The following is a 14,571-nucleotide window of genomic DNA, read 5'->3' as shown; positions in this document are numbered from 1 at the left end:
CTAATGATCCTCAGATACTTCAATTAATACAGTATTATATGGCCCCAATTAAACAATAGTCAATTTACAGAAAATTGATGAGATAATTGATTGATGTTTCCAGCTTCTAAAATGTGTGAATTTGTTTTTGTTTTTTTCTTGTTTTACATTACAGTAAATGTAATAACTTTTGGTGTCGCTTGTGATGACACTTTGACAAGAAAGTTGCAGATTTACATTCAATGCAATATGAAGATATTTGTATGGGTCTCCATTAGTTAATCAACCAAACATTAATCTGCAACAAGTCTAATATTCAATTAATCATTTTTAAAGTAAAAATGGCAAAGATTTACCGGTTCCAGCTGTAAATATTTGCAGGTTTAATTAATCTTTTATGACTGTAAACAACATAAACTATTGGTTGGAAAACATAAGCAATTTGAAAAGAATTAAAAATAATTGTTATTTGCAGCTCTAATCACAAAAGTAACAATAACAACAGCAATTAAAGATATTTACATATACATTCCCACGTGACCACATTGTTTCCAGATTAGTGCTCACTGAAACATAAAACTTGTGTACACTTTCAACCAAAAGGCAAATGACACTGGAGAGAAATCCATATTATTGTACACAAAAATACTACTCTGAATATACATCCTGAATGGAACTGTTGGATTTGTTAAAAAGCTTGGGGGCTCACCAAATAATGATCACATATTGTAGCATTAAAACAGCTGGTAACAGGAGGAAGCAGTTCTCTGTATGGTGATAAAGAATCCAACTGAAATAATTGTATGGCTGTTAATGCCAGCTCACAAGACAAATTTAGTCTATTGTTTTGTTAAAAGAAAGATGTTACATTTTTGTTGCATTTGCATTGTTTTATATTATATTTTTTTAAAAACAAGCAAACCACTGGTAAATATCATAATTTTTTCATCAAAATGACTAACAAAAGAAATAGTTTGATCATATTGTTGAACACCTGGCCCTGTTTTCTGGTCACAATCCTACTACTCTTTCTACATTTGATTTAAAGCAGATCAGCGTAAATGGAGAAAGATTAAAAAAAATAACTGCAATTAAAGAAAAAGCTTTCATTTGCCATCTACCAAAATTAAGCTACCAATATGTTAGGAATGCATGGGCCACAATCATTTGGCCCTGGAGTGTTAATACATTATATCTTCAATCTTCAAACAGCTTGTTAAGAAATAAATACCAGGTGTACATTTCCTGTGACCTTGAAACAGTCCTGAATCTTTAACAAAGTAAAAAGCCTAAAATGAAAACTGCACTAGATTCATTTTTTTTTTTAACCATTTAACGCAGCAAAGCGTTACTTCATATTTTAGGTCCATTGTCTCCAGGTAAACCACATAGATAATGAGAGACCACATACAGAATGAGGTGAAATTAGGTGCTGACTAGGGCAATAGGACTTTGTTCACATCCTCACAATGCTCATTTTTCAAGACGACCAAACTCATCAATAAAAGTAATTTGAGGGCAACATTATCCACTTCTCAGCAACTGACCTATGCTGTATAATACCACTAACACCATGAAGCCAATTAAAATGGCACTTTCACCCTGCGATGACAAATTTTTAGCTTTATGACTCTCGATAATCATCAGCGGACACTGATTAGTGTCCCCACAGGGATAGATATAATCATGTATAACACCAACATACATTAGTTGTAAACAGTAGATTAAAGGGATATAAACAATAAAGAGGATCTGGAAGAGGATGAGAAATTCAAGTAATGTATTCAAAAGATCCTATATTAAAATTAATTTCCAAAACATAAATAAAGCTTTGAACTCTAAAACACTAGCTAGCAGCCCCTGGAGGCCATAATACTCATTAGGCCAAACTCGACCAAAGGAGACTAGAGCAGGTGACGGTCTAAGTAGCCGGCTGACCGACTGACACTATCGTCCTTTTAGGGCCCTGCTATTGTAACTACAAATACCTGAGCAACAATTAATCAACTACTATAAGTTGAAACAATTCATTGTAGAAGACATGTAAAGATCAATAGAAGAGTTTTTGAGTGATATAATAACTCAAAACACATCAATGGTGCAGGATTAATGATTGAAATGCCTCCATTGAAGATGGAAACTGAAGCTTACATAACAAAAGCCTGATTTGCTGGTAACAAAATGATGCAGGAAAAACAAACTGTTGAGTGCACCCGTTTGTTAACATGTGTTTGCGAAAAATGTACAGAGTGGTTGAATAAAAAATGTGGTTCTATCACAGAAAAAGTGTTGACCTTGCCTGCCCTGCGAGGATAGGGACACTCCCGAGGTGCAGGTCGATACACAAGACAGCTGATGGAACAACTACCGAAAGTGGCAAGTGGCAAACAAAGAAAACAACCAAGAGCGACAGTGGTTTTGTTAGCCACCATGCAATATAAGGAAACACAATCAGTCAACTTATGACTGTGGTCTGTAGAATATCACTTGGTAGCTGCAGGCATCAGAGAGGAAACAAAGAGGGCACTGGAGAGAAAGAGAGAGAATTCCCCCAGTATTAACATCTGCTCCAGAAACCAGGAATGGCTGTAAGCCGGTGTTAAAAAAGGAAGAGAGGCTGGGAGGGGGAGCTGAAGGGGAGGCAGGAAGCTTATTTGAAAGACTTAAGCTGCATGGTTACGTAAGTGATATGGGATCCTCTGAAACCATACACTTTCAGTCAAAGTTGGGCTGCATTACTACCCTCAACAGAAATCTCATCCCTGCCTCATCCATACTGTTAGTGCTGCAGGTTTGCCCTTATTGGATCTCATCCTGCCAGACTTGCACATTTTAACACACTGGTTCTTTTAGCAAAAGGTTGAATATGGAGAAACCTTAACTTTAAAGTCACTGGCTCGTGTCAGTCATCACAGACAGAGCGGTGGCATGTGTGTGTCTGTGATGAAAGGACTGGGTCTGACTCTCCAACAAAAAGAGCTGAGGAGCAAACCCCTACTGCGAGAGAACCACCCCAGGTGTATCTTAGTCATAACACCTTTCCCTCTTAACCTCCTGTCTTTCTTTTCTTCCTTTGATTTTGCTCAAAAACATCCTGTAACCTATTCTTACTCTACTTTGTACAAACACACCAAAAAGAAAATTGTAATCCCTGTACCCGCCTTTGAGCCCTGCCTCCCCTCTCTGGGAAAGTGGAAGCCGTACTGTGTGTCTTTCCATAACACTGTCTCTACTGCCTCAGCATCAGATTGGTTTACAGCCAGCCTGGCACAGTGCAGGCTCACAGGGTGGCTGGACTCATGCTCGGTTGCTGAGGACCAATTTTCCAGCAATACACAACCGCACAATCTGCAGATGACTCACTTTCGTTAATGAGTTTGAGTGAAATGCGACGAGCGACCAGAGGAATAAAGTAGACTAGGCAGCTTGACGATACATCCCTGCTGCTGGTGACTGGCGGAGCAGAGATTTATTGTATACAACAAGCACCGCCAGTCACTCCAGCTCTGCCTGGGACTTCTCAGTCAGACAGAAAGAAGTCTGCAGGTATTGCTCTGCGGTCATTACAATGAAACACAGAGGAAAGGCTGAGAGGAGAAGAGAATGGACTGTTGCAGAAACTGGCAAGCTCACTGTCCTCATGGAAGATAAGTGCTGAAGTGAAATTTCTCTCACTGACACCCTACTGCAGTATGAAAACAAAGAAAGAGGAGACAGAGAGAGGTGACAAGACAGAGATGTGAGGAGAGACAGAGACACAGTGAGAGCTAGAGTACTACACTGCCTTATCAGACGGCTTAGACAGGACAGTCAACAAAGCAGGTATAAAGCAGTCGAGAGGAGTAGGAAAGCATGCAGTGTGTTGCACCGTTTCCCCGTGTCTGTATGTGCAGGACATACATGTGTGCCAGGGAGACTTTGTGTACACACAGTAGAAACATGACTGGGTTTCCATGTGTGCCCCGGCACCCCTAACCATAGTTTAGCATGACGGGGGGGGGGGGGTCTCAACCTTCCCGCCCCCCTCCCCAGCCACCCCTCCCTCCCTACCCTACCCCCATCACCCCACCCCTGACTACCCCACCTGTGAATACTACCAGTACCTTGCGCTTTTTATCCCGCGAGCGACTCCTCTTTTTGACCCTCTCCTCCTCCTTCTCCTTGCGCTCCTGCTCTGCCTGGGCTTCTAAATCCTTGTTCTTCCGGAGATGTTTGGCCGCTTGAGCCATGGTGCTGGTAGTGGGGGTCTGGGCGGTGTTGGCGAGTCCAGATCCTACGGCGGTGGACTGTGGGGACTTTTACCTGGTTGGGGCCAACACTAGCGCTGCTGCTGCTGCTGCTGCTGCTGTTGCTGTGTTCCTCTATGGCCCTGCAGAGTCTGCGAGCGTGCTCAACCTCTGCCTCCTACTCCTCCTCCTCTTCAGCAGTGCAGTCACACACACACCGGCAGTCCTCAGCCGTCTGCTTTGGGATGCTACTGCAGCGCAGCTCTCTCTCTCCTCTCTCTCTCTCAATCTCTCCAATGCTCACACACTCTCCCTCTCTCAATCGCTCATGTGCACTTACTTCGTTCAGTGTTTCCTACTGCTTTCCTCTCTGGTCTCCCTTTCCCTCTCTGTGCAGAAGAAAAGGGGTAAATAACAGTGACCAAACAGGTTATCCTTCTTTTTTAGTCATTTTCCTTCTCTACATCACCCTTCCCTTCACTGCTTTAACATGCTGTAAAACTGCTTCGACCCCCCTCCACATCAACAACGATTAAAAAGGAATGAACTGACAGTCAGTGGAGGAATACCCTGAGCAGCTTTAAATCAAAGTCAGCTCTCCCTCCTTACATTGCATTGATTTTGTTTCCTTTTCCTGTATTTAATTTCTCAGTATCTCATAGTCCTGCTGTGTGTCCATCTGTGGAGGATCGCTAGGCTGCACAGGGATCCCGTCATCACCACAGCCAATCACTCACATTCTCACACACACACACACACACACACACACACACACACACACACACACACACACACACACACACACACACACACACTCACACAAGGATACCAGAGGAAATTAAAAAAATCTAAAACATGCATGAGGAAAAAAGCTGCCTCTTACTCGTTTACCCACCTCCCCCTCTCTGCTCCCTCCTCCCTCTTTACTGTTCATGCGCTGCAGCAGACAGGATTGGTACCCGAGCGAGGATGTTGGTGCAGTGTGCTTGTGTATATTAGAGTGAGGCTGTGAGCAATAAAAGGCTATTCCACATCGCTCTCTGACCCGTTGTAAGGTGGAATACAGTCACATCTGCAAGAGCTTTGCTTAATTGACTTCCTTTTCTCCTCTTTCCTTCATCTCCCGTTACAGTTTTGCTTACAATAAAAGAGAGAGTGGTATAAATATATGTATTATAGTATAAATGGCTTCTGTATGTGGTGCTCATGCACAATGTATGTGTGGATCTGTGCACAGAGACAAAGAGGTCCATAGGAAGGGAGGCATTGATATAGCCAGCACCTGTTTACTGGTATTGCTCTCCTGTATCCTCTCTCTCTTTTTCCCTCTCTCCTCCCCTCCCCTCCCTCTCTCCTCCTCCCTGCAATGCTGCTGACGCAGGCAAAAAAGATCCTTTAACATCTCTCTCTTTGCCCGGCTCACTATACATCACATGTACCGTTCACACTGATACTGTAGACTCACAAACATACCCACACACATTCATACTGTCCACATGTATGCCAACACATGTTCTTCAGTGCATCCAAACACACACAAAGAGGGACAGTTGGTGAAAAGCTGTAATCAGAATATTCTGCAGCCACATCTTAATTTCTGGCTCATTTTTACTCTCCACTAATAGTTATTTCAGATGACTGCATTATAAAATGTACAAAAACAGGCCCTTATTATTGTCAAGTCTTTTCTGATAGTTATCAGAAATTTGGCTCATGATATTGAGCCAAATTTAAAATGAAAAGTGTTTTTTCTTAGAATGAAATTAGAGAAATTCTAAGTTGCTTCTTTATTATTTAATGGCAAAATGATGTTACAAAATTAAAATGACTGCCATCCCTTGAGCTATTCCTCATACATTTCACTCATTTTCTGCTATTAGTGTACTAAAGTCTTTCTCTCTCTTTCTGTTTTTCCTCAGCTCTCCTGCCAAGGCTTCCCCTGATCTGATAGCAGCTCTCTCTATATAATGCAGCATACTAATGAATAGGACTGGTGATATTTCCTTCTGTCTGCAGTGCTACTACACAAATCACTTGCTCATATGGCCTAGCTATGACACAAACAAACACAAATACTGACGGGATGGCAGCTCTGTGGCAAGGGATCCATCACAATATCGAACTCCCGGGAATGTGCCTAAATGAATCACCAGCAGGACTGACTGCACTGGTAAGGCTTTTTGCTTAGCCAACGAGATTGGTCTTGTTAAGCTATATTCTTGCTGAGCTAATGGAGGGGCAGTTTTACAGTGGATTTTAACACAGCCAATGGGACCGCTTATGGTAGCAAGATGATCTGGGGCTGAAGCTGGAGAGACCCGGTGGAGAAGGGCATCCCACACCCATCACACACTAAAAAACCTACAGTCTTTTTTATGGTTCAAGCAGCAGGGGAGCTTAATAGTCAGAAGGACACTTTTTTTTCAGAATAACCTGATTTAAACACCTGTTTAAATCCCTCTACGGTTTATGGGTAGGCTGCCGTGTCTTTTCAGCAGATATGAGTTTCCTTGGATGCACCAGCAAGAATATGTTTTCAAAGTACTCACAATTTGCAAATGCATTACCATGTATTAGCTCGTAACTTAAATTGTATTGTGATGCAAGTTATTGCTCCATACTGAAATTGAATGGATGCCAGTGAGTAGCAAACTGATCTAAAAACTTGTGGTTTGGTTTGGAAGAGGAAGGTTGTAATATAAAATACACTTTAACAATGTTTTTTACACATCATGGAATTTCCAATTAATGTCTATAACCTGACAATTGCTACAGCAACCAATGACATTTAACCAGAAGATCAAGCAACCATTCAGCAAGCAGCCAAGTATATTTAGCTATAGTTTAATTACACAGGACGAACATATCAGAAGTGAACCAAAATGATAACAGAAATACTTAAGTACTGACTTTGAAAATCAGAAAGTCCATTTAGTAGCTGGTCTGGGATGTGTTTCATCTGTTTGCAAAATGCAAACTGTGATTTGCCACATGAGATCAATTTCTCTCCCATTCTACTACTACTACTTTTAGTACTTTAAAGACTTCTCATCTATGTCGGCAAAAAATTGCTGTTTCCAAGCTCAAGAATAAACTTTTAACTTCCTTCAAGCGCTAAAAAAATAATGGAAATTTGAACATAATTTGAACACCTACAACTCCATGATAACTGAGCAAACTCCATCTGCTAATGAAGTTGATGTGATATGATCGAAAGCTCCAGAGACCTGTTTCACAAAAGTGATTTGTGAGCACTGTGTATATGTAGATCTCAAATTGTGGCAATGCCATGTTTCACAAACAGCTTTCTAGTGAAACTGTTTTCTTAACATGCACTAATGTATAAAGAAATAATTATTATACACATTTTCTGTTAGAATATAGTTGGCGAAAACATCCAAAACCCCTGACACTGACCTTAACAACCCCATATATAAGTCTGTTTTTGTGTTTCAGAGTGTACCCAGTGTATGTAGATGGTCCCTGGGGTGGTCCTGCCTAGGACACAAAGGGACAGGTTGTGTGGACATGGGGGGAGAAAGAAACCCACAGCTATAGCCCTAGATCTCTTCAGTATGATGGCAAGCACCCACCAGCACATTAAGCGCTCCACTGCTCCTCTAAAAACAGTGGACAGAACACAACAGAGCCAAACACACACACGCGCACACACACACACACACACACACACACACGCACACACACACACACGCACGCGCGCGTGCGCAACCACACTCACCATAGTGAAAAGAGAAAGAAGACGCAGCCAATTCAACACATGGAAGCATACTGTATGTAACGTCACTATCAAATCCAGACCGTCAGGATAGCAACACAGTCTTGTAACTGTTTAAATGTAGCCAGATTCACTGACATGTCTCAGCTTGAAACTGAAGAACTTTGCTGGAAACAGGTGACAAGTTTCCACGTCTTGAAATGCCACATTCTGCAGGTCAAGTGTTGTGTTAACAAGTGAGAAGTACACAGTCCTTGGGCTGGACTTTCTTGCCAGTCATTCTTGAAAGTAAATGTCAATTTTACACTACTTTACACTTACGGCACAGGTGAAACTCTTGGGACAGTATTCTCATTTCCTTCTCTAATTTAGTCATCGTCCTCATCAGGGACAAATCACATGGATGCATGGGTCTGGAGAATATTTCTCAAACAAACACTTCATCAGATCAGAGTTAGTCATAGAGGCAGGAAAGCTAATAATGCATCTTATTGCTCTGCATCACTCACATTCACACATCAGCAGCAGCAACATTAGCTCATGTACACATACAGCCAACTGTGCTGCTGGTTTTTACTATGCTGTTCATGCTGAATCCATCTCAACTGTTCTAATACAGTGAGTCTCCAGTGTGTCAGCTGGCAGAGGTCCACAGTCTAAAGTGAGATACAGTGTTCTGCAGGCCTGTGCCATCCTCTGCACCATCAACTGTGGCTTACAGCAGTTATTTTAGCAGCAGCGTTAGTCAATATCAGCCAAAATGAGATGATGGGATGAACAAAAACCCTTGTTGTATTTTTGCTACTACAGTAGGGATGAACACTGTGGACCATTTTGTTTGAAGTGGATCAAGGGATCATAATACTGCCCTTTTAACCACGTGAAACAGATTAGGGATGGTCGTCACTGAAGATCAATTGGAAAGGAGAGAAACATGAAGCAGGGAAGAATAGAGGTCAGACAGTACCCTCTATTGATGAGTAGGGGGTACTACGACAAACAGTCAAACATGAAGGGTCTTGGTAATAACCTGCAGCTGAAATATGTTCATTCAGGAGCCTTTAATCAACCAACATAAGGCACAATTTATCAGTTGAAAGAACCAGCTTCAGTGAAATCTGACAGGACAAAATTACATCACTGTTAAAGTAGACAACAGTAGTAGACAACAAGTGTGACAGAATTAGGAGTAATTCATAACAATGATTCCACCGCTGATCATAGCTCCACCCTTACAGCATTTGGAGTGAGAGTACAGACGCAAACACACACACACACACACACACACACACACACACACACACACACACACACACACACACACACACAACACACACACAAACACACACAGAGCAAACCTCAACACTGCACTGCAGCACACAGCCAACTCAGAGCAACACCACAGGACTGCTCAGTTCAGTGCTGCTCTGATAAGAACACACTGTTCACATATAATCACACGTCCAAATGAACAGGATGAAACAAATTTTACATGAACATAAGCACTGAATATTGTATTTAATTATGTACAGAACCGACAGACAATGGATTTACAACAGTTTTGATAAACAATTCATCATGCAAGTTATTTATGAAGCAAAAGTGACAAACATTCCCTAGTCCCAGCTTATCTCATGTATGGATTTATTGCTTATATTTGTTCAAAAGGTATAAATGGAACATTTTTGAGGTCTGGAAAAAAATATATGAAGATGACTTCTTGGGCTATAGGAAAAAGATTCTGGTAATGTTTTTTTTTTTCTATTTTGTTTAACTGACTAAACAATTAATCAAAAACCAACTGAAAGATGAATTGGTAATGAATATGAATGCAATGTATAGGTAAAAAAACTAGGTACTTCTGTTTAAGCTGTCAAGCCCAATCTGTCTTGATAAGCAGGTCCACGTCACATCAAGTTTACTAAACTAACATCTGTTGCAGGTCTACTGCTCAATCATAGTGTATTTGCAGGTGTTCCTGTTATTTCGTACACCCCCAGTAAATCTAATGTCTGGTGGACCCCTCCTGACATTTGGCTAGTGGTGTGTGAAGGGAGGAGAGCAAAGTTTAGCTGGGAGACCTGAAAGGCTCCTTTAGAAAGATCGCCCTTTCTCTCTCTGTCTTTCTGTGTCTCTCTCCCGCTCTGTGCTGGCACTGCACCACCAAAGAGAGCACTGATTGGGAAAGCCATATGGCAGGTAACAAACCAAGGGCAGGCTTCATGTCCACACTGCGCCGCAGCTCAGGCAGCCTGCCACTTCATCTAAAGAGCTCATGTGATTTGATTTCGAGGGAAGCATGTAGACCAGAGCTCAGTGTAAATATGACACGAGTGTTACTGATGCTGCACCATCACCAGCTTGGTGTTGTGAACAGCAGCTCAGAGTAGTCTCATAGCTGCAGTGTCAGCGGTGAACATCACGGTCACACCAACCGGGAATGACAATGGCCTTAGGCAGATTGACAATCCCTGCTGTTATGTACAGCGGCTCTTTGAAAGTGCAGCACAGAAGTGTGTCAGAAAAGCAAAACTTTGTTCTAGACAGGTTGTTAAAAGGGGGCTTGTCTAGTGATCGTAACAATTACGTAACTGCCACCATCTTTTTACAGTGTGGGAGAAATGTGATGAGTCTGATGAAATTCTTGATTGGAATTTTAAAAATAGCTCAGAGTGAAATCCCATGCTTTTGTAAATAATTCAGATGAGTGTCTTGCTACAAATATCATAACCTGCCATCTGTGGCAGTGTGAAGTACAAAAACTGCAGGTTCAGCAATGCAGGCAAAGTTTCACAGAGAACACAGGCTATGCTCAGCTTTTTCCCCTGTAGTCTGATCTCTTACACTGTCTCATCAACATGCTCCAATTGACGGTTAAAAACCTCTGGAGTCAGTTCTACAAAGAGGGGGGGGTGGTTAATGACTCAGTATGCAATACCCAAAACACATTGCTTACTTTCTGGGCCTCTAACTAGAGCATTTTCTACAAAGTCCCTGACCAGTGAATGAACACTGCAAAGATGAAGGTACGAGGGAGGCTACAGAGTGCTTGGGTTCTTCAACAAATTAAGCTACAACAGTTGAGGGACATTTATCCAGGTCTTTTCCGCCATCTAGTGGTGTCATAGCACACATGACTTCTGAATACAACCCTATGGCTCATTGATCAGACTGAAGCGCTGAGTGATTATGTTTCAGCTTTCTGAATCATAATCGACTGATGGGTAAATTACTAAAGGGGATTCTTTCCATGTAAAGAATTTGTTTATGCATCACTTACTTTTCTTTTTGGTTGTTGTCTACTTAGTGTATAATAGAGGAAAGGCCTTTACTTCAAAATCAGGAACCCTTTTGTTGAATAAGGGCTGATTAATGGAATGTAAAAAAAAAAGTCAACTATTGTGTTTCAGTGTTTTCAGAGTAAGAAGCGTACTATTTTTGGTGAGAATAATGCAGACAACTACTGTTTTATACAGCACTGAACCTAAAATCTCCTAACTGAACCACAACGTGCATGGGACATGAGGATGGAGGAATGTTATGAGGAGGATGAAAAGTGTACACGAGGGGAAAAAGATTGCTATTAACTGGCACACACAGGAGCCGACGATGTGAACTCGATGGTTGTCTTCTCAGGGAACGAGATCGCTGCAGAGATCAGGTGGACAGTTTTAAATTTGTTAGAGGGCCAGTGTTAGTGATAAATCACTGTCAGTGTATTCAGGTCACTGGACTTTCAAAAAATCCAAATAATAAGACAGTTTTCTGATTTATGAACCATATTGGCTGCCGATTATATTTACTTCAAATTACATTTTACACAACATTTTACCAAAGCATAATCAAATTGCACATACTTGAGACCAGTTTGAGATAGATAACTTGTATTTCTTGCATTTAAAAAAAATCCCAAACATACTGGATGTGGGACTTTACATCAACTACTTAAATGCACCAGCCATGGAAAAGTTTTTAAAACTGTCTCTGCCTGTATCTGCATCACTAAATTATGGTAACTTACTTTGATGATATATAAATGAAGTCTGGTTAAATGTTCAGTTTTTTGTCTCTGTAGTTTGATTTTTGTGAAACAATAAACTTGAGGTATTCTTAAGAAAAGATTCAGTACTAATAATTTCAAGTCCTATTTATAAGCTGTACACATGATGGAGAGTTTATAGGCTAAAACATGCAAAATCACTGATGATCATATACTCCATATTCATGTAGCTGCAAAGTTGACCTCAATGAAGAGAAATGGTAAGATGTCAGCAAGAGTGAAAGGGGCAAAGAGGGAGAGGACAAGAAAGGAAATGGAACAGGAAGTGCAGGGGAGGAGGAGGCTGGACGCTGGTGTCCATCCCCCTGAGCCCTATTCCCTTCCTCTCGCTCCTCCCTCCTCTCATTCCTCATCTCCTCTCCTGCCCGCTCTGTTTTCCTCTGTTTATTTTTCTTCCATGGCTTCCTTTAACCCCTTCATTAAAAGAATGATTCCATCCCTCTCTCAGCTCCATCCATCTTTTCCATACAGGTGGCCAACCCGCAACACAAAATACCCCCTCTTTACATTCTCTTTCTGTTATCAGAGCCACCCTGCCTCTGAAACTTGGTATTTGGTATTTATCTGTCACTGTAGCAAATTTCTGAACTATCTGATTCTGTTTAGTTACATTAAAGCCAGATACAAGAACATCTGGTAATATTGTTTCAAAGACAGAAACCTCAGAATACATAAATACCCTCTGTGGACCGTTAGAGTAATTACTGGTTATCTTTTACAAGGTGTAACCGGAGCCAAGCAGACAGTGTCTCCCCTCGTGACACCCAGCGAGTCCTCATTTTGTCCCAATCTGTTCCTTTAGATGTACAGCCCGCCTCCTTCCACCTGTCTCCTATTCTTCCTTTCTAATCAGGCGTCCCTGCCAATCAATTTGATCGCCATGACAACGTTTCGTATGACGCCCCCTCCAAACACCACCGCTTACACCCACCCCTATAAACAAAAACAAAACACACACACACACACAAAAGGAGCTGAATTCCGTCAGCTCAGGATGGATGGGGGGTCCTGTCAGAGGACAGAGATTAGATTAGGACTGAAGCACGCTCACACACACGCACACAAACCACAACACAGCTCAGAGGCAGCAGGTGCTTTTGGTTAAACCTTAATTACATGATCTCTGATTTCTCTAATTGATATGGTAATGACTATGTAATTAATGCAAAAGCAGAAATACCAGCAGCTCTCCTAATGAATGGATTTATTTGATTAGATATCCTCCTGCATATTTATGCATGCTTCTATACAGAGGACAGTGATAAATATAAAATGTTTGTTTGTGGTTGTTTTTACAGTGCTGCAATTGCTGGCATGCCATGACTACAACACCGCATGTGACAGGATTTAACATATTACACACACACACACACACACACACACACACACACACACACACACATATATATATATATATATATATACATACATACATATATATAAGTTTGTATATACATCTATATATGTGTGTGTATACACACACACACACTCACACGCGCACACACACACACTCACACGCACACACACACACACACACACACACACACACACACACACACACACACACACACACAAATGAAGCTGCTGGCCACAAACAGAGAAAGAGAAATGCTGCAACTAAAAAGATACCGCACTCTTACAATGAAAATTATTCTAGTAAGAACATGAAAGATCTTTCACAGGTAGGTGGCGCTATGGGGCTGCCTCACACACACAAGAGCCACATATTGGATGAATGAGGACGATCATAAGCAGTGCTGATGCAGACTCTGGAATTTGAAAAACATTTAAAAAGTTGCCAATATAAGTCTAAAGAAATATTTCGGTTTGAAGAACACACACACACACACACACACACACACACACACACACACACACACACACACATACATACTCACACACATGCAATCACTCTCTCATAGACACAGACACACTGAGCTATAACTGCATCATTGGCAAAAGGTCAACTGTGAAAAACTAGATTTGACCCAACTGCTGTTACTCTCTGCGCCTGCAACATGTCCGGTATGACAAGTCTCCTTCTGGGGATGAGAAATTTCTCCTGCTTACAGCGAAATGTCCCCCCACCGCTCACTGACTTTAATATACGTCTCGGTATGTCTTCTCCCCTTCTCTTGTGAGATATCTGGAAGGATCGTTTTGTGGGAAAGGCAAGTGAAAGCACATGTGGGCCCTGACCGGTTGTGCAGAGCAGAAACCTCAGGCCTCTCCATCTTTCACTTAGCCAAAACCACACCACCCAGACACTGCTCTGACAGCTGATCTGGACACTGCTGTACCTGTCTCTCCTCTTCAGTTTGCAGCAGGTTGCTCATAGAGAAATGAAATCTAAAACAGACAGGACTGACAGTTACCACATAGGCTGATGTGAGGTAATGGTTTCAATCTTGTGTTTATAGAATTAATAGCAGTCGATCAGAAAAAGTGGTTACTTGCCGCATTGATATAAGGATATAAGGATGTTTTTAGTTGGGCTGTGACTAAAAGATCAATAGTACATCACCTAAAAGGGTGGAGTTCCTGGGTTTCTCTCTGAAGTGGATGTCCAT

General features: G+C 41.6%; 1 protein-coding gene across 1 annotated transcript in view; it reads right to left on the bottom strand.

Moving 5' to 3' along the window:
- The window catches only part of ank1a (ankyrin 1, erythrocytic a), an 87,336-nt gene extending 83,128 nt beyond the window's left edge, over positions 1-4,208 (bottom strand). Inside the window, exon 1 of the mRNA XM_040155232.1 lies at positions 4,083-4,208. Within this exon, the coding sequence (XP_040011166.1) occupies positions 4,083-4,208 (126 nt within the window). The remainder of the gene's footprint in view (positions 1-4,082) is intronic.
- Between the last annotated feature and the right edge of the window lie 10,363 nt (positions 4,209-14,571).

The sequence above is a fragment of the Xiphias gladius genome, chromosome 19 (assembly GCF_016859285.1).
Source record: "Xiphias gladius isolate SHS-SW01 ecotype Sanya breed wild chromosome 19, ASM1685928v1, whole genome shotgun sequence".
NCBI classification, from domain to species: Eukaryota; Metazoa; Chordata; class Actinopteri; order Istiophoriformes; family Xiphiidae; genus Xiphias; species Xiphias gladius.
Note: the sequence above shows the minus strand (reverse complement) of the source record. Positions and strands in the feature narration are given on the sequence as shown.